General features: G+C 48.4%; 1 protein-coding gene across 2 annotated transcripts in view; it reads right to left on the bottom strand.

Moving 5' to 3' along the window:
• Nucleotides 1–18,334, bottom strand: part of enox1 (ecto-NOX disulfide-thiol exchanger 1) — a 180,290-nt gene that overhangs the window by 111,046 nt on the left and 50,910 nt on the right. For both annotated transcript variants that reach the window (XM_078409375.1, XM_078409374.1), the window contains exons 3-5: nucleotides 16,800–16,973; nucleotides 14,027–14,233; nucleotides 9,822–10,055 (exon numbers count right to left, since the gene is read on the bottom strand). In XM_078409375.1, the coding sequence (XP_078265501.1) occupies nucleotides 9,822–10,055; nucleotides 14,027–14,233; nucleotides 16,800–16,973 (615 nt within the window). The remainder of the gene's footprint in view (nucleotides 1–9,821; nucleotides 10,056–14,026; nucleotides 14,234–16,799; nucleotides 16,974–18,334) is intronic.

Below are 18,334 nucleotides of genomic sequence, written 5' to 3'. Positions count from 1 at the left end.
CCCCACGACGATGTATTTAAACTATATTTCACCAACCACTAAATTTCTTATGGAACATAAAAGATTGAGTCCAATGGTGACGCACCGGCGGAGGGTGTGCTCCTCACATCCATTGCCACCTTTATGCTGTTGGCAGCTGCAGCTGAGTGGCAGACCAGAGGGACGTCGTAGGTTCTAGACTCACTCCAGGGGCTTCAGTGACGACTGCTAGATTTTACTGGGAGAAGGGATTTCGATGAGACTTCAGAGATACAGCACGGGAACAAGCCCTTTGGCCCACCGTCCACTCTGACCATTGGTCACTCTGTACACCAGCACTGTCCTACACTGGGGACAGTGTACAATTGCCAATTAACCTACAAACCTTTGGAGTGCTGGAGGAAACCGGTCAACCCCGAGAAATCCCATGCGGTTACAGGGAGAACGTACAAACTCCGTGCAGACAGCACCCGTAGTCAGGATTGAACCCGGTTCTCTGGCGCTGTGAGGCAGCAACTCTACCGCTTCGCCACTGTGCCACCATAAAAGCTGTATTTACTGTATACGGAGGGCCGATAGACCAGGTCTGTAATGATAGAAGGTAGATGAGTGAAATATGTTCTCATTGAAAGCTACAGAATGATAACTGTGGAGCGGAGAGCATGTTTCCCCTGGCTGCTGTGGCCACGATTAGGCATTACACTCATTACACTCTCAGAACGGGGGAGGGGAGGTCAGCCATTTAGATCAGAGATGAACAGAATGTTGTTCACTTGGAGTGTGGTGGCCCTTTGGAATTCCCTCTGCTGCCGGGCTGCTGAGGTTCCACCGCTGCGTTCATTAAGAATGGAGATAGATTGATCCCTGGGTATTAACAAACAGTGGGGTATGTGGGCAGTGCAGGGGGATGGCACCGAGTCAGATCTTGGTGAATGTCAGGGCAGACATTGGTGGCTGGGTGACTGACTCCTGCTCCCAGTGCTTCAGTTCATCCACATTTGGTCCTGCCAAGTGGTCGTAGACAGACGCATTGGCCTTTACTCAAGGCCACTGTCTCTGAAAACAGTCATAGCCATTACTTGGTTGTAGGTGATGCAGTACATGGTGCCTGGATAGCAGTGAGGTTCAAAGGGTTGAGAGGTGCATTACCACCAAGTTCCTCCTTCACCACAGAGAAAGGAAATCACTGTCTCTAGTGACTGATCTCACTGAGGCCTCAACTGAATGACTGCATTTGCCAGAACAATCCTGTGCCGATTGATCTAAAGTGGCATTGTCTTAGGTTTCCCACCCTTGCCTCCTGGCCTATTCCCCCACAACCCACAGCTACACTGTCCTCCTGTTCCACACCACCCCATTATGTCCACTCACTCTCCAGCACTTTTACACTCTCTACGCACACCGCTGTGCTACCAGCTGTCCAGGTCTTAAACTCTAGAATTCTTTTATCTGAACCTCCCACCTTTCTCTGTCGCCACCTTCTCAAAATCAATCCTTCAGACGTCTGAAGAAGGGTCTCGACTGGAAAAATCATCTATTCCTTTTCTCTAGGGATGCTGCCTGACCCGCTGGGTTACTCCAGCTTTTTGTGTCTATCTGTGGACCAAGTTTTCGGTCATGTGCCCTAATTCCTTCTGGTGCTTCAAATTGACATCTTGTTTAATTGTGTCCTGCAAGTGCATGGTCTCAAAATGCTTCATCACATCAAGGTCAAGACTGAGAGTACACAGTGCGACCTTCCACTCAATTAACACAAGTGGCATGCAAGCCTGCCTTGATCAAAGCTTTGATTCATACAGAAACGTTACTTGTCTATTCAAACAATCCCTTTGAGTGAGCCTGAAGGCTGATAACAGTGAGTACCAAAAATAATCCTTGGGTTTAACTGGTTAGAATTCATTCAAATTAATGTACAAGGTTAGAGATAAGCTTGATTATTCCTGGATTTTAAAAGCTGTGAATGTACTGGAAAGACAATAGGTCTCTGCTGGGCCATCTCCTGCCCCCCAAAAATCCTCAGTTCCTTTTGCCTTCAGCTCCTAAATCAGCCTACATCTTCCTGTTTATTTCACCTCAATTGTACAAGTGGTCACGAGGGTGCCACGATGTGTAAAGAGGTTTTCCATGATTTTGGAATTATGGTGACGTTAGCTTCTGGGTTTCCTCACAAGTGGAGATATTTTCTCAATACTCAACCCATCAAAATTCTATAATTTATGTTGCCGAGCCGTCTCGGTTCCATAGAGGTTTAGTTGATTCAGTCTTTCTGGGTTGGCATGAGCACCTCTCAGTTCCTGCATCATTCTTATCCCCACACAGCGTGATGTGGGGAACACAAAAAGGCCACAGCAGCGACTGTGTTCTGACTGAACCCGCTCTCTTTAATGTTGTGGGATTGCCTTAAATGGCACAATTAAATGTGTCAGGAGTTATGGGGAGAAGGCAGGAGAATGGGGTTAGGAGGGAGAGATTGATCAGACATGATTGAATGGCAGAGTAGACTTGATGGGCCAAATGGCCTAATTCTGGTCCTATCACTTATGACCTAGTAAGAAATTTAGAGAGGATCTGAGGAAATATGTTTTTAAACCAAATGATGGTGGGAATCTGGAACACACTGCCCGAGAAGATGGTGCAAGCAGAGATTTGTATAAGATGTATACAAGGTGATGTGTAAGAAGCATGTATATGATGTATAAGAAGCATCTGTACAGGCAACTGAATTGCCAAAGCACAGAGGTTACAGATCAAATGCTGATCAATGAGATCAATATTGATGCAAACTTGATGGTTGCTTTAGCAGCAAGCAAACGTCTATTGTTTAAGAGTTAACTGGGTAATTCAGTGATGACACTCCGTTAAACAGTGGGAGCTGGGTATAACAGAGCCACCAATGCACAGAGAAGGGTTGCCCCTCATCTCCATACTGCACTTGTCAGCCAGGGAGACTCCACATTCGATCAAACAGCCCTCTGGTGTTTCTCACAAAGCCACCAGTGACCTGGAATACTGCCGTTTGCTAATAATGCCTTGAAGAATGTTGCAGTGTTTTCCCTCTCCCAATGCCTGAAACATTTCTCACACCGGTGAGCAGAAGATTCACAATGTCTACACCTCCGCCGGAGGCACAGAAACAAGCTCAGTAAAGCAGATGTCACATCTTCAATCAGAGCAAGTTTTTGTCAAGTTTACTCAGTTTCAGCCCTGAACGCAGAGAGAACACGATGTGTGTTGTGCCTCGCTACATCAGCCAGCTGCTCTGTTTGAAACACTCATCGAGAAGTTGCTTTATACGCAGTGGGGGGAAAAAACAGCAGCTATTTGTCAAATTTCCAAGTACAAGAAGGAGTGACAATTGGGCGGCCCTGGAGATGGGGAATTCTCTGGCACTTTCTGTGACCAAAGAATATAAAGAATGATTAAAGCAAAGAACCTTTCATCTCGTTTGAAGAGCTCTGAATGTGGGGAGGAGATGTTTCTTTGCAAGCCAGGGTAGGACCATCCGATCAGTAGGAGTGGAGTGGAGTGGAGGGGAGTGGTTCCATTGAGAGGAGAACAACAGCAGAGGTTTGGGAAGAGGGGCAAGTGAAGGCCCAATGTCCGATCATTAAACCAACAAACACAAGCTGATGTTGACACCCAAGGCACAAGGTCCTGGGATCTTAGTTGGACTAACTATAACATCCTCGATGGAAGGTTCCGTGCGATTAGTTGGATATCGAAGGCTTCCAACAGCTGGATCCTTCACTTCCTTACATGCTGTTCTCTTAGGATCTCTTGCAACTGATAATAAGATGAAATCAAAGGAAGTCTGCAGCTCCCTGAAAGTGGCAACACATGTAGGTAGAGTGGTAAAGAAGGAGTATGGTATGCTTGCCTTCATTGGATCAAGGCATTGAGTATTCGAGTCAAGAAGACATATTACATCTTCATAGGACTTTGGTTAGCGTGCATTTGGAGTATTGTGTGCAGCTCTGGTTGCCACAGTTAAGGGAAGGATGTGGAGGCTTTGGAAAGAGTGCAGAAGAGGCTTCCCAGAATGCTGTCTCCATTGGAGGATATGAGCTATAATGGGAAGTTGGGCAAATGTAGGTTGTTTTCTCTGGAGCATCGGAGGTTGAGGGGAGACCCGATTGAGGCATATAAAATTATTAGAGACCTGGACAGGGTAGACATTCAGTACCTTTCAGGGTGGGAACAAAAAGGCCACAAGGTGTAGCTTTAACAAGGGGCAACGTTTCAAGGAGAAGTATGGGGCATGTTCTTTTACACGGAGAATGGTGGGCTCTTTGAACTCACTGCCAGGGGTGGTGGTGGAGGCAGATACAATCGTGGCATTGCACCCTTTGGATAGGCACATGGATGTTCAGGGAGCGGAGGGATATGGATCATGCACAGACAGAGGAGATTAGTTTAACGGCATCATGTTCGGCACAGACATTGTGGGCTGAAGGGCCTGTTCCTGTGTTGTACCGTTCCAAGATTGGGCACCATACGACGCACTAGAGGTAGGTGGGACACGATGGATAGCACTGGGAAAAGATCAGGCATGCTCCTCATGTCTGATTACATGGAAAAAAGTGAAAAGTATGCAGAGGAGGTGAAATGTCCATTCAACTTGATCTGCAATTTACTGTACAATTTCTGCACAGTAATTATAACTTCCACCTTAAAACCATGTGCACAGCTCCATTAGTGATGTGGTGTCATGGTTATTTAAGTTTCTAATCTCAATGTGCAGCTGTAATTTTGATGGGGCCGCAACTGGACGTTGATTTTACTAGGGCTGACCAGGGTGTCGTGCATCCCTCTCTAACCCAGGGGGCCAATTAGCTCAGTCAAGTTAACATGCTCAGCATCAAGATGGGATCTGGCGTCTGTGTGGTGCATCTGTGAAGAAGAACAATGAGCAGACGCACTCAGCTCTTCCTCGCAGAGCACAGCACTTCCATAAACACACAGTGCCGAGGGCATGCTTAACAAGGCAGTGCCTTGACTGCTTTGCCTCGTCAATTAGTGGACGTGATCGGGTAGCCAGGAGCTTCTAGCCCTTCACTGCTGTAATCCATCAATCTTCTGAACGCAATAGTGTGTTTTGGGAGCAGCGTTTCAAGGTGACTGGATACAATTTTTTGTCCCTCATTTTTTGGTCACCGTGGAGACTGGCGATGATCTTCAAGTCAAGTCAAGTCAACTTTATTTGTCACATACGTATACAAGATGTGCAGTGAAATGAAAGTGGCAACGCCTGCGGATTGTACTAAAACTACAAAACAGAATAGAAAAAAAAAAAAAATTACGCAAAAAAATAAATTAATACAGTAAATTAAATTAGTCCCTGGTGATATGAGAGTTAACGGTCCTGATGGCCTGTGGGAAGAAACTCCGTCTCATCCTCTGTTTTCACAGCGTGACAGCGGAGGCGTTTGCCTGACTGTAGCAGCTGGAACAGTCCGTTGCTGGGGTGGCAGGGGTCCCCCATAATGTTGCTGGCTCTGGATCTGCACCTCCTGATGTATAGGTCCTGCAGGGGGGCGAGTGTAGTTCCCATAGTGCGTTCAGCCGAACGTACTACTCTCCGCAGAGCCTTCCTGCCCTGGGCAGAGCTATTCCCAAACCAGAACGTGATGTTTCCGGACAAGATGCTTTCTACAGCCCCAGAGTAGAAGCACTGAAGGATTCTCAGAGAGACTCTGAATTTCCTCAACTGTCTGAGGTGGTAAAGGCGCTGCCTTGCCTTACTCACCAGTGTGGCAATGTGTGTTGTCCATGTCAGATCCTCTGTGATGTGGGCTCCCAGGTATTTAAAGCTGCTCACCCTATCCACAGTAATCCCATTTATCTCCAGTGGCGTGTACGTCCTCGGATGTTGAGCCCTTCTAAAGTCTACAATCAGCTCCTCAGAAGCCGTGAAGCCTGGGAAGCTACAGGGAAGGGAAGGAGCAGTTGGTAATGCCAGGGGATGAGTGCCCTGTGCACAAAGAGTACGTTGTTAACGCCAATAGCCAGGGGGCACCGGGAGTGGACATCCATCCCTCAACCAGTCCTGTAAGCCCCATGCAGAGGGAACGCTCAGCACTGCCATTCCCACAGCGCAGCTTTCCCCGATTCTTCCCCTCCCACCCTCAGCATTGAACCTGCAAGTGCCTCAGGCATTGTGCTCGAGTCTCCATCGTCAGACACAAACCCACAAGCTTCCGAGGCAGGGGGGCTGCCCACTGGGGAATCATCACCCCACCGATGGGCGGTGTGTGCATGTTGGCACTTGAGTTAGTGCGGCCCCTGCCCCAGCCATGCAACACCTGACTCTGATATTCTGCAGTGGCCAACCTGGTCCTGGGCTGCCCCGGTGCCCTAGACTGAACTGCAGAGGCACCGCCAATAGCTGGCTGCATCCAGGAGCCCAGCTGTCCAGGTGAAACCTGCTCTGCCTCACACTGCCCACCCCTTCTATCCAGAAGTACAGAGGGACCACATCCTTTGACCTGGGAATTCATTCAGGAAAACACATCAATTCCAAATAACCCAGCTCACCAGCATTAAAACCAGTGATTGAAACCATTAACTGTGGCCAGAGAGCTTTGACTGTCTGATAAACCTTTAATACTTTCACCGAGTGCCATCTACTGCAAAGCTGCACATGTTCCTATCCTCTTTTGCATCTTCAATGGGTTTGCTTTCTGATTTTCCCCAGTCCTGATAACATTTCAGGTCACGGCCCTTTAACTCAATGTCCCTCTACACAGATGCTCGTAGAGTTATAGAATCACAGACAGTCATGACACAGAAACAGTCCCTTCGGCCCATCATGTCCATGCCGGCCATTTACACTAATCGTATGCTAAATCCATTTTATTCTCCCCACATTCCTGACAACTCTCCCCAGATTCCACTGCTCATCAACTCAAGACCAGTGGCAATTTACAGCGGACCCGTTCAACCTACCAGGCTGCACGTCTTCGGATGTGGGGAGAAACCAAAGCTCAAAGAGAAACCCACGCGGTCACAGGGAGAACATGCAAACTCCACACAGACAGCACCAGAGGTCAGGATCAAACCTGTGTCTCTGGAGCAGTAATGCAACAGCTCAACCAGCTGTGCCACTGCACTGCCCACCTGATGGGTGCTTCCAGCATTTGTGCTTTTAATTTCAGATCTCCAGTGTCGGCAGTATTATACTAACACTGGGTCCACAGAGTTTGTAATTGTTTACTAAATGAAGAATAGCGGTGACTATTGAGGAGGTGCGAGGTTGTGCCGGTGAGTCAGGGCTTGCAGGCTGAGGTGAAGGGTGGTCCCCTTGGTGGTCAGGAGGGTGAGTGTTGGGATGTTAGTGGAGTGGCAGGGGTGTCTTTGGGGAAGGGGGAAAGGGCGGGTTGAGTGATCCGAGCGAGTGAGGTCAGTAGCTTGTTGGGAGGGGACGATGATCCAAGGATAAGCGTTGAAAGAGCAGAGGAAGGCAGGGCTCATCACCACAAAATCTTTATTATTCACCCATCTGCAATATTGGCAATTATTATTCACCCTTATCATTAACTACCCCCCGGATTTCAGGAGAAATCTGAAACTAAAAGCAGACATTCAACAAGTCTGGCAACATCTGCAGTGAAATAGTCAACGTGATCCGTTAGGTCGAAGGATCTTTAATCTGAAACATAACTTTAACAAGAAGGGTCACAGACCCGAGACATTAACTCCTGTTCTCACTTCATTGATGCTTCCATGTTGCTGGGTGTTTCCACCATTTATCAGCCTCAGGTTTGGACAGTTTCAAGGAAAGTGGGAAAATTGCATCATTTTCACCCCAACATGTTTACACTTGCCAGAGTGAATTGGTACCTGATACTTTTCCCACTTTGCTGAAGCCTGCTGCATAGACGGTCCATCAGTGGAAAAGAACTCGTCTTGGACAATGTGCAACACTTTACCGTGCTCTACACTATATGACGCCTTAAATTCTCCATATCTCTATTACATCAAATACTTTCCAGTGGGAATGTGCCCAGCTCCAATCCTTATTATTTAACTCTTTTCCTCACCGATCCGACATATTTGTGAGCACTGCAACATTCTGTTTGTTTCCATGCCAACTGTGAGAAATCAAAGCAAGCAAATTCTCTCAACAGTTCTAAAACTGAAGACAAGGGCCGTAAGTGTCTTCTGCTAATCGGTGATCAAGAAACTGGACGGAGTTTGTACGTTCTCCCCGTGACCTGCGTGGGTTTTCTCCGAGATCTTCGGTTTCCTCCCCCACTCCAAAGATGTACAGGTTTGTTAGTTAACTGGCTTGCTATAAATGTAAATTGTCCCTCGTGTGTGTGTGTGTTAGTGTGTGGGGATCGCTGGTTGGCGCAGACTCGGTGGGCCGAAGGGCCTGTTTCCACGCTGAATCTCTAAACTAAACTAAACTAAAAGAGAGGTCAGGGCCAGAACAGGCCACGTAATGAAGGGTACGATTATTTATTAATCTGGGCATATACTAGAGGCCAGCTATAATGATCATTGCTCATGGAATAAACCTGCTGAATTATGGAACTGGAATAAACTTGTGAGAAAGACCCAAGCAGGTGGATGTCTCCCCAAAATTAAAAAGGGTCCTGAACTAAAATGTCCCAGCCATCCACAGACACTGCCTGACCCACTAAGTTCCTCCAGCACTTTGTGTTTTTTTGCTCGAGATTCTACCATTTGCAGTCTCTTGTGTCCCCACTCGTGTGAGGGAGGGAGAGCATGCACACAGCATGTGAGCGAGGGAGTGTGGTGCGTGAAGGAGGGAGGGTGAGTGAGGGAGGGTGAGAGAGGGAGGGTGAGAGAGGGAGGGTGAGAGAGGGAGGGTGAGAGAGGGAGGGTGAGAGAGGGGGGGTGAGAGAGGGAGGGTGAGAGAGGGAGGGTGAGAGAGGGAGGGTGAGAGAGGGAGGGTGAGAGAGGGAGGGTGAGAGAGGGAGGGTGAGAGAGGGAGGGTGAGAGAGGGAGAATGTACATATGCATGGGGTTCTGTTTCAGCCAAATGAATGTCCGACAAATGTGAAGTGCCACACTTTAACATCTGATATCTGTTACTGCCCATATGCCAGGCCCAAGTCAAGTCAGATATTCGAACAGCGTTGTGAATCATCTGCTCACTGCCTGTTTCACATCAGAGATTTGCACTGAGGAGTGGAAACATTTTCAAGATTGTTCTCTCAGCTCAGCCATGGGAGAGGTCTGGACACTGCCCGGCCTTCTCCCTACTGTGGCATGGGGAGGTCTGGGCACTGCCCTTGCCTTCTTTCAGCTGTGCCATGGGGGAGGTTTAGGCACTGCCCCGCTGTGTCATGGGAAAGGCCTGGGCACTCCCTTTCCATTCTCCTCACCGAGCCATGGGGAGGTCTGGGCACTGCCCTACGTCCCCCCAGCTGTGCCATGGGGGAAGGGATTGGGCACACCTTCTCCCTGTACCATGTGGGGGGGGGGGGGGATAGTTATGGTCTCTGCCCGCCCTTTGTCTTACTGTGCCAGAGGGAGATGTGGGCACTGCCCTTGCGTTATCTCAGTTGTGCCTTGGGACAGGTCTGGGCTCTCCCTTCTTGCTGTGGCGTGGGAGGGGTTTGGGCACTGCCCTCGCTTCTCCCCACTGTGGCATGAGTGGGGGGGTGTAGTGGACTTGGGGGCTGCCATCCCTTCTCCCCACTGTGCCATGAGGGGGGGTGTAGTGGACTTGGGGGCTGCAATCCCTTCTCCCCACTGTGCCACAAGGGGGTCTGGGCAATGCCGCTACTTCCTGCAAACCAGCAGGCCAGACGAAGCAGCCGGGCCGAGTGGGTGCAGTGGCTGAGGCTGTTTAACTGCGGAGCGCTCCGTACCTTTGAGTTTCTCGGCGGTGAGGCACGCCTCATGCTCCGAGTAGTGCACGATGGGGGTGGGCGATGGCGGCCGCAGATGCTCGTTCTCTATCATCCGCCTGTGCCGCTCCTCGCGCGCAAACATCCGCTGCTTGCACTCCCACTCGTAGATGTCATCCCGGGCCTGAGCAAAGTCCACGTGCAGGCGGCCTGTGTCCTTCTTGTCCGTACTCGAGCCCAGCCTCATGCGGTAGCCTGAACACAAAAAGAGGCCTTTAGCAGGCAGGTAACCCAGGGTGGAGGGTAAACGGAATGAGCTGCCAGAGGACATGGTGGAGACGCACACAACCACAACATTTTAAAACACATATGGACAGTTATGTGGATAGGACAGATTCAGAGGGATATGGGCCAAATACAGGCCCATTATCTTAGATGGGCATCTTGGTCAGCATGGATGAGTTGGGCCGAAGGACCTGTTTCCTTACTGTGTAATCCTATCAATCGCTCAGTTGTTGTTGTCATTTTGTTTCCACATCAGCTGGAGTTTCTTCCTCTTTAGGGGTTTGCTGCCCAGATGTGGTCTATGTGTCTGAGGCAAGTGCAGATGAAGGAATACTTAATCAGCACAGCTACTTCATGCAAAACCTCAGGTGGTGGCAAGGAAAAGACTCTTAGAACATACCTTAAGAGTTTCAACATTGACACACACTACTGAGCGACTTGCATAAACAGTGGTGCTCATTGAAATGGGGAAGCTAGAATGGAGGCAGCAAAGAAGGAAAGAGAATCTCGCAAATCAAGAACCACCGATGTGGCAGGAGCTTTTCAACCCAAATTGGTCTCATCTGCCACCTCCTTACACATCGCAATGCCAGACTAGAGGTCACGGTCTCACACAGGAACGTGTGATGAACAACAAGTAAATGTATCTGGGGATGGAGCCGGAGGTGGGGGTGGGGGGTGGGGGGGGGGGGGTGGGGGGGAGAGCCCTGTGCACCCCTGAGGGGGAGCGTCAGAAGGGCAGGCAATGAACCAGTGCACAGTTTCTATCCTCAGGGAACTGGAGTTTATATATTCAATCCCATTTACCAGCACTGTCCATGGTCACCTCTACATTGGCAATCCATGTGCTCATTCAGATATTTTTAATGGTATTGGAGTTACCACCATCCCTCAGGTGATCCGTTCCAGAGCCCAACTGTTCTTGATGAAAAATTTCTTCCTCAGATCCACTCCAAACCTCCTACTTCTCACCTTTAAACCATAGTTTTCTGGTTTTACACATTTGTAAAAATAGTAACTTTCAGCTTGTCTCAAAATCACCAGTGAAAGAGAGTTCGTGCAGCATGGAACAGGCCTATTGGCCCACCAAGTCTGTTTCTCCCATCAACCATCCATTTACATTCATCTAATTTTATTCTCTCCACATTCCAGTCAACCACCTCCCAGGTTCTACCATTCACCCATGCACTAGGGACAATCCGCAGTGGTTAATTAATTCGTGTCTTTGGGACGCCAGAGGAAATTGGAGCACTCGGGGGGGAAAGAAGTGTGGTCACAGGGAAAAGGTGCAAACTCCACACAGACAGCACCAGAGGTCAGGATTCGATTAGTTTAGTTTAGTTTATTGTCATGTGCACCAAGGTACAGTGAAAAGCTTTTTGTTGCGTGCTAACCAGTCAGCGGAGATTGTCAGAAGAAGGGTCTCGACATGAAAAGTCACCTATTCCTTCTCTCCAGAGATGCTGCCTGTCCCGCTGAGTTACTCCAGCTTTTTGTGTCAATTAGCGGAGATTGAACCTGGGTTGCTGGAGTTGAGAGCCAGTGGCACTGCCAGCCGTGCCAGCATGATGCCTTCTGAACTTTAATACTACGGTCAGATTAATAGTTAATTAAAAGGCATTCCAATTCCTGCCGGTTTATCCTTCAAAGAACATTAATAAGATGATTAGGCAGCAAATGCAAATAATGACAATGATATCATTCTTTATAGAATTAGAGAGAATTTAAGTATTAACATAATTAAAGACTAAAGTCATCAATCAAAACGATGATTATGGAAGCTGTGCAGATAACTAACTCATTGACAAGAGACAAGCTCACCACCATTGAAGTTGTTGGGGAGTTGGGTGATGTAGTGCAGTAATGTATGGATGGGGACAGCTACTGTAGGCTAGTGGACTACAGTTAGAGTTCTGGGCCACTGACCTGAAGATACCCACCAAAGCAGCTCAAACACTTAAATTCTATTTTTAATTAAGTTTAGAGATACAGTGCGAAAACAGGGCCTTTGGCCCACCGAGTCCGCACCGACCAACGATCCCAGCACATTAACACTATCCTACACACACTAGGGACAATTTACACACACACCAAGCCAATTAACCTACATACCTGTACATCTTTGGAGTGTGGGAGGAAACCGAAGATCTCAGAGAAAACCCACGCAGTCTCGGGGGGAACGTACAAACTCCATACAGACAAGACCCGTAGTCGGGATCGAACCCGGGTCTCCAGCACTGCAAGTACTGCAAGGCCGCCACTCTACCGCTGCACCACTGTGGCACCGTATTATTAATTAAATAAATCTGACTGTTTACAGTAAAACGCTAGTCTCAGTAACCCAGGAGATGACCAGACTTCCACAAAGTCGCATCAGGTTCACTAATACACAGGAAGGAAATCTCCAAACCTTACTCAGTCCAACCTCAATGTGACTAGACCCATTAAGGTGATTGGCTTTGAATTGTGCTGCGTTTTGGGACATATTGAGTTGGACATCGAATATTAGTCATTACCAGTGACATCAATATCCCACGATCAGATAAACAAAATAACAAAATAATGTAGAAAATAGTTGCTGGATCTTACAGAATTCTTAAAAGCCTGTGATACCGTTTAAACGCGAAATTTGCATGTTCTTAAAAATATGCTTTAAAAAAGTACAGTGTCTCCATGCCAACTGACATTTTATGCATTTGAGAATTAAATTATAGGTGAGAGTACATCAATCGTGAATCGTGTCAATGTACCATGACTGGAGACTTTGAAGATCACAATCTAATTTTTCCCGGATGCAAAGGAGAGCTTCAAATCTTCAAAAGACTTCCAGCGCCAGCCAGTTGCATTAAATAAGTTTAATGCCACGGCAGAATTAAAATCAAAGCCCAGCGCAGTTGTGTGAGACATATGTTTAAATGCCAAGGACCACAAAAGGCATGAAGCAGTCGGTTCAGAAGTAATGTTGATGTGAGCTGGAGTCAGTGTGATCAGAGAAAGGGATCAGTGGTTAAGGGTGATATCTGTGAAGGTTTGATCAAGCAATTCCAACAGTGCCAGTATATGAAAGGAGAACACGAGGTACCGGTTTAGGGGCATAATATTTGAGCTTTAAATGGTCAGAGAAACCTATTCTGCACATAGACACAAAAAGCTGGAGTAACTCAGCGGGTCAGGCAGCATCACTGGAGAGAAGGAATGGGTGACGTTTCTACACCATCGTCTATATCTCTCGTTCTCCTTTCCCGACTAGTCTGAAGAAGGGTCTCGACCCGAAACGTCACCCATTCCTTCTCTCCAGAGATACTGTCTGTCCCACTGAGTTACTCCAGCTTTTTGTGTCTATCAACTGAAATTAAAATCCAGTGCTGCCGTGATGGGATTTGAACCAGGGTCTCCAGACTGTTAGTCCAGGCCTGGCAATTAAACCAGTGGCCCACCACATGCCCAGCCATTCACAACCCCAGTAACTCAGCGGGTCAGGCAGCATCACTGGAGAAACAAAGAAACATAGAAAAAAATTGTGTAGGCCATTCAGCCCTTCGACCCAGCACCACCGTTCATTATGATAATGGCTGACCATCTAAAATCAGTACCCCGTTCCTGCTTTTTCCCCCATATCCCTTGATTCCTTTAGCCCTAAATCTAACTCTCTCTTGAAAACATCGAGTGAATTGGCCTCCACTACCTTCTGTGGCAGATAATTCCACAGATTCTCAACTCACCGGGTGAAAAGGTTTTTCCTCATCTCGGTCCTTAATGGCCTACCCCTTATTCTTAAACTGTGACCCCTGGTTCTGGACTCCCTCAACATGAGGAACATTTTTCCTGCAGTCGGTGAGCTGATTGTGCTGAGCTATCTACCCGGTCGGTGGCAGCATTAAACCACTGCAGAGAGTGTTCCTCAGGCCTACAGCACGCTCAATGAAGGAAGAGATGGGCACCTGACAAGTAGATGGCTTTGTCCACCATAAACTCCTCAGCAAAGCGGATGTGGCAGAAGTTCTTCTTGCTCTTACGGTGGGCTGTGATGGCGCCGCATTGCTCAAAAACCTCGCGGATGATTTCCTCGGCGGCATTCTCTGGCAGGCCTCCCACAAACACCGTCTTGCAGCCGGGCGGGCGATCGCGGATGGCCGGAGGGGGCAGGTCTGCAGAACACAACATCCACAACATTACACAGGTCGACTGCTCGGGGGGACAGCTATTTGATCTCAGCTGTCAGAGGTAATGAGGAGAAGGCAGGAGAATGGGGTTAGGAGGGAGAGATAGATCAGTCGTGATTGAATGGCGGAGTAAACCCGATGGGCCGAGTGGCCTAATTCTACTCCTATTCCTTATGACATGACCTCGACCTGCTTCCTGCAGGCAGGCAGCGTTCCACACTGTATCACACAATCCCTGCAAAGTGAAGCTGGGCTGTCTAATGGGACTGAACCTCTGCCCGCCCGTCCCTGATACTTTGCCATATGTGGTTGACCTCGGCCTCCGACAGGCAAAATGAAACTTCAGGAAACATTGAGCGGAATACTTTCCATTTCTCTCTCTATCGGGTGTCTTGTTGCTTTTTTTTGTATGGCTGTATGGTAATTTGCATAACACTGTACCTTAATTGGTATATGTGACAATAAAATACCTTTGAAACTTTTGAAACTATTATCTGTGGAATAGTGACACTGGGCTGCTCATGGGGGAACCTCACGTCTGTGCAAATTGACCATCTATTTATGTATTACCACGATCCAGCGATCACAAGACCAGGCTTCTGTTGCCAGCTCTACACGATGTGGGAAGACACTGACAAATGTGCTCTTGTTCAAGTAAAACAATGCATGGCCTTATTTTGTACGGACTGCTCAATCCCACATCACAGCAAGGTCTTGCTGCTGTGCCCACTTTGGTCAATTATAGGATGCCCCCCTTTGCTACAGGTTAAGTTAAAGGGTCTGCCCCATTTAGGCGATTTTTTTGGCGACTGCCGGCGACTGTCAAAAGTCGTAGCAGATCGCCAACATTTTATTTTACCAGACGACAATGACCACGCAATGCAGAGTCAGGTCAAAATTACACCGTTTTTGGAAACATCGCGAAATTCCCACGCTGTCAATGCTTCTCCAGCGTCCTAATTTTCGCTGAAATCACTGACAAGTTGGTAAGTACTTGAGAGTTTTGAACTATAACATCTTGTATGGGTTACTTAAAAACCAAGCTTCACTGTAACAAGGCATAAACTGGATTTACGTCCAGTTTACCAATAGCTGTATTAAATTTTTTTTTTTTTAAAGTGGTTAAGTGGATTTTTGTGAAAAGTGTGTGGGCATTCTTTGAAAATGTACGGGAGATGCATATCTGGTTTTTGGGTTGCATATCTGGGTTGGGAGCCCACTTTAAATGTAATGGCTGATGGCCATAAACATCGCGAAAATTCCCACGCTTACCTGACCGTCAAGCAGTCGCCTCCAATCTACCTGTCAAATGTCCTGACGGTAAATAAATTGGTTAAACACAAGCATTTTATGGTATTTTGAAATGACTTTACTTATTTTAATATTATGTGCTTCTAAATGCATCTAAGAGAACCTAGGAAACCTGGGGACAGCAGGCGACAGCGCCCGCAATAAGCAACGATACCTGCCGACAAGCCAGCTGGCGCCGAGAGATTTCAAACCAGATGATTTCTCAGCGACGCGCTGAGATCTACTACAATTTTTGGAAGACTCCTCATGATCATGCCCGCGACACCCTGGCGAACTATCGGCGACAGCCTAGTCGCCGGCAGTCGCCTTAAAATCGCCTACGTGGGACAGGCCCTTAACTTTACCAGTCAGTGTTTTCTGACGTCCAGCCCCTTCTCCTTAGAGAATGAAACCTTGCTATTTCCATCTGATTGTTCCACACTCAAACTCCACATCCAGGCTCCTTACTCAAGCTGTTCCCACTGTTCTGTGAATGCCCCCCTCCTGTCCCCACTGTTCTGTGAATGGTCCCTCTCCTGTCCCCACTGTTCTGTGAATGGTCCCCCTCCTGTCCCCACTGCCCTGTGAATGGCCCCTCTCCTGTTCCCACTGCCCTGTGAATGGCCCCTCTCCTGTTCCCACTGCCCTGTGAATGGTCCCTCTCCTGTCCCCACTGCCCTGTGAATGCCCCTCTCCTGTCCCCACTGCCCTGTGAATGCCCCTCTCCTGTCCCCACTGTTCTGTGAATGCCCCCCTCCTGTCCCCACTGCCCTGTGAATGGTCCCCCTCCTGTCCCCACTGCTCTATGCATGCCCCCCTCCTGTTCTTATTGCTGCTCTGTGAATAACCCCCTCTCGTCCCCATTGTGGTTAGGAATAGCTGCTCTTTAGAGAGAGAGGCAGGGTGACACAGCCACTGGTCCGTCAGCCCAGCATGTCACCTGCTGATCTGCTGCCCAGCCAGTCAAATGATGACAACCAAAACCTTCCAGTCTGCAGAGCCCCAGCTCAAACCGTGGCCCCAGGCACACATGGGAAATTTACCCAATGAGCAGGAGAGCTGGACGTCCTTCCGGAGAACAACCTGCCCTTCCCACAATACAAGGACAAGAAGGAGGGGGGTGTGTGTGTGTGTGTGTGTGTGTGTGTGTGTGTGTGTGTGTGTGTGTGTGTGTGTGTGTGTGTGTGCGTGTGTCCCAAGACCCCCCACCTCGCCCCCACACAGCTTTTGCCGCTATTGCGATCCCACGCCTCACACTCACGTGGGTTTGCAGGGAAGAGGGTGCAGCTGGCACAGTGGATGATTTCCTTCATTACCGGCAGCCCCTGGGGGCCGGCTGGTCGCAGTAAACCCATACCGGTCATCGTGGGGTTGACCGGGCCCATCCCCGCCATGAGCCCCAGGCTGTGTTCAAACGCAGGCACGCAGATGGGATCTGTGAACACAAGTACACTGTTACCACTGCACTGCTGCAGATGCATCGCATGCGACCGGCACAGTGGCACATTGGTAGAGTTGCTGCCTTAGAGCCAGAGTCCCGGGTTTGATCCAAACTACGGGTGCAGTCTGCATTGAGTTTGTACTGTACATTCTCCCTACAACCGTGTGCGTTTTCTCCGGGTGCTCCGGTTTCCTCCCTCACTCCAAAGATGGATAAGTTTGTAGGTTAATTGACCGATAAAATTGTAAATTGTCCCTAGTGTCTGGGGATCGCTGGTCGGCGCGGACTCGTGGGCTGAAGGGCCTGTTTCTGCGATGTAAAGTAAAGACCACCCCTAACCCTTCTCTCCAATTACCCAAAGATCTTCAAGGCTCTGAGTTTTCCCACAACTTGCCAAGCACAGCCACTATGTGTACCAAGCAGTGTCTGAACGGCATGTAATACAATCTCAGGCAGCAGTGTTCGTGGGCTCTCGGCTACCTTCACCCTGTATTTTTGTCTCTGATGGTGATCTGTTGGAAATCCCATCCATCAGCTGATGTGGGGCAGACACCATGGTCTCGGCCTGAACACGGCCGGTTTCAGAAATTCACCGGTGGTTTGGCGAGACAGTTTTGTTTATTATTATTATCAAATGTACCGAGGTTCAGTGAGAAGCTTTTTTGTTGCGTGTTAACAGACCAGAGTGGTGATCAGTCCACATGCCTGTATATGAACCTACTGACTGCCTCGGTCAAGCCCAAGTCCATTCAGTGATGAGGAACTCTCCTTCACTCCAGCCAGCGGACAATGTACATTGCAACTGATCTTAGCCCCATTAGCCTCAACCAAGTTCAATCCTGAACCTTGGGCGGTGTCTGTGTCGAGTTTGCACACTCTCCCCGACCTGTTCGAGTTTGTAGATTAATTGGATGCTGTAAATTGGACCTCACCCCCCAGTGTAGGTGAATAGGAGAATTTTGGAGAGAATAAGGAGAATAACAATAATTAGTGAGCCAGCATTGAAGTGATGGGCCAAATGACCTTCTATGTGGTAAGGAAGTACAGAAGTATGTAGTGTGAGAATCCACTTTAAAAGCATTGATCCATAATTGGTTTCATCTTGGAGAGATCTTTAACAGCCTCAAGACCAATGTTACCCGACACGATTTGCAGCACAATAATTTATGGTGCAATAGCTCAACATTTGCGGCCACAAAATACATCAAGCTGTTGCTGACATTGTATTCTGCTGACATCACATCGTAGGAGGCAGATGTCGCCACGAGTGTAGCTTAATTGCAAACATGGACCATGTTCAGATTTATGGCAAGGAAAGCCGTGTTTGGAGAACAGGGCACAGTAGTGCACGATGC

The sequence above is a fragment of the Rhinoraja longicauda genome, chromosome 12 (assembly GCF_053455715.1).
Source record: "Rhinoraja longicauda isolate Sanriku21f chromosome 12, sRhiLon1.1, whole genome shotgun sequence".
In the NCBI taxonomy this organism is placed as follows: domain Eukaryota; kingdom Metazoa; phylum Chordata; class Chondrichthyes; order Rajiformes; family Arhynchobatidae; genus Rhinoraja; species Rhinoraja longicauda.
The sequence above is the reverse complement of the archived record's forward strand: the minus strand, read 5'-3'. Positions and strand labels throughout refer to the sequence as shown.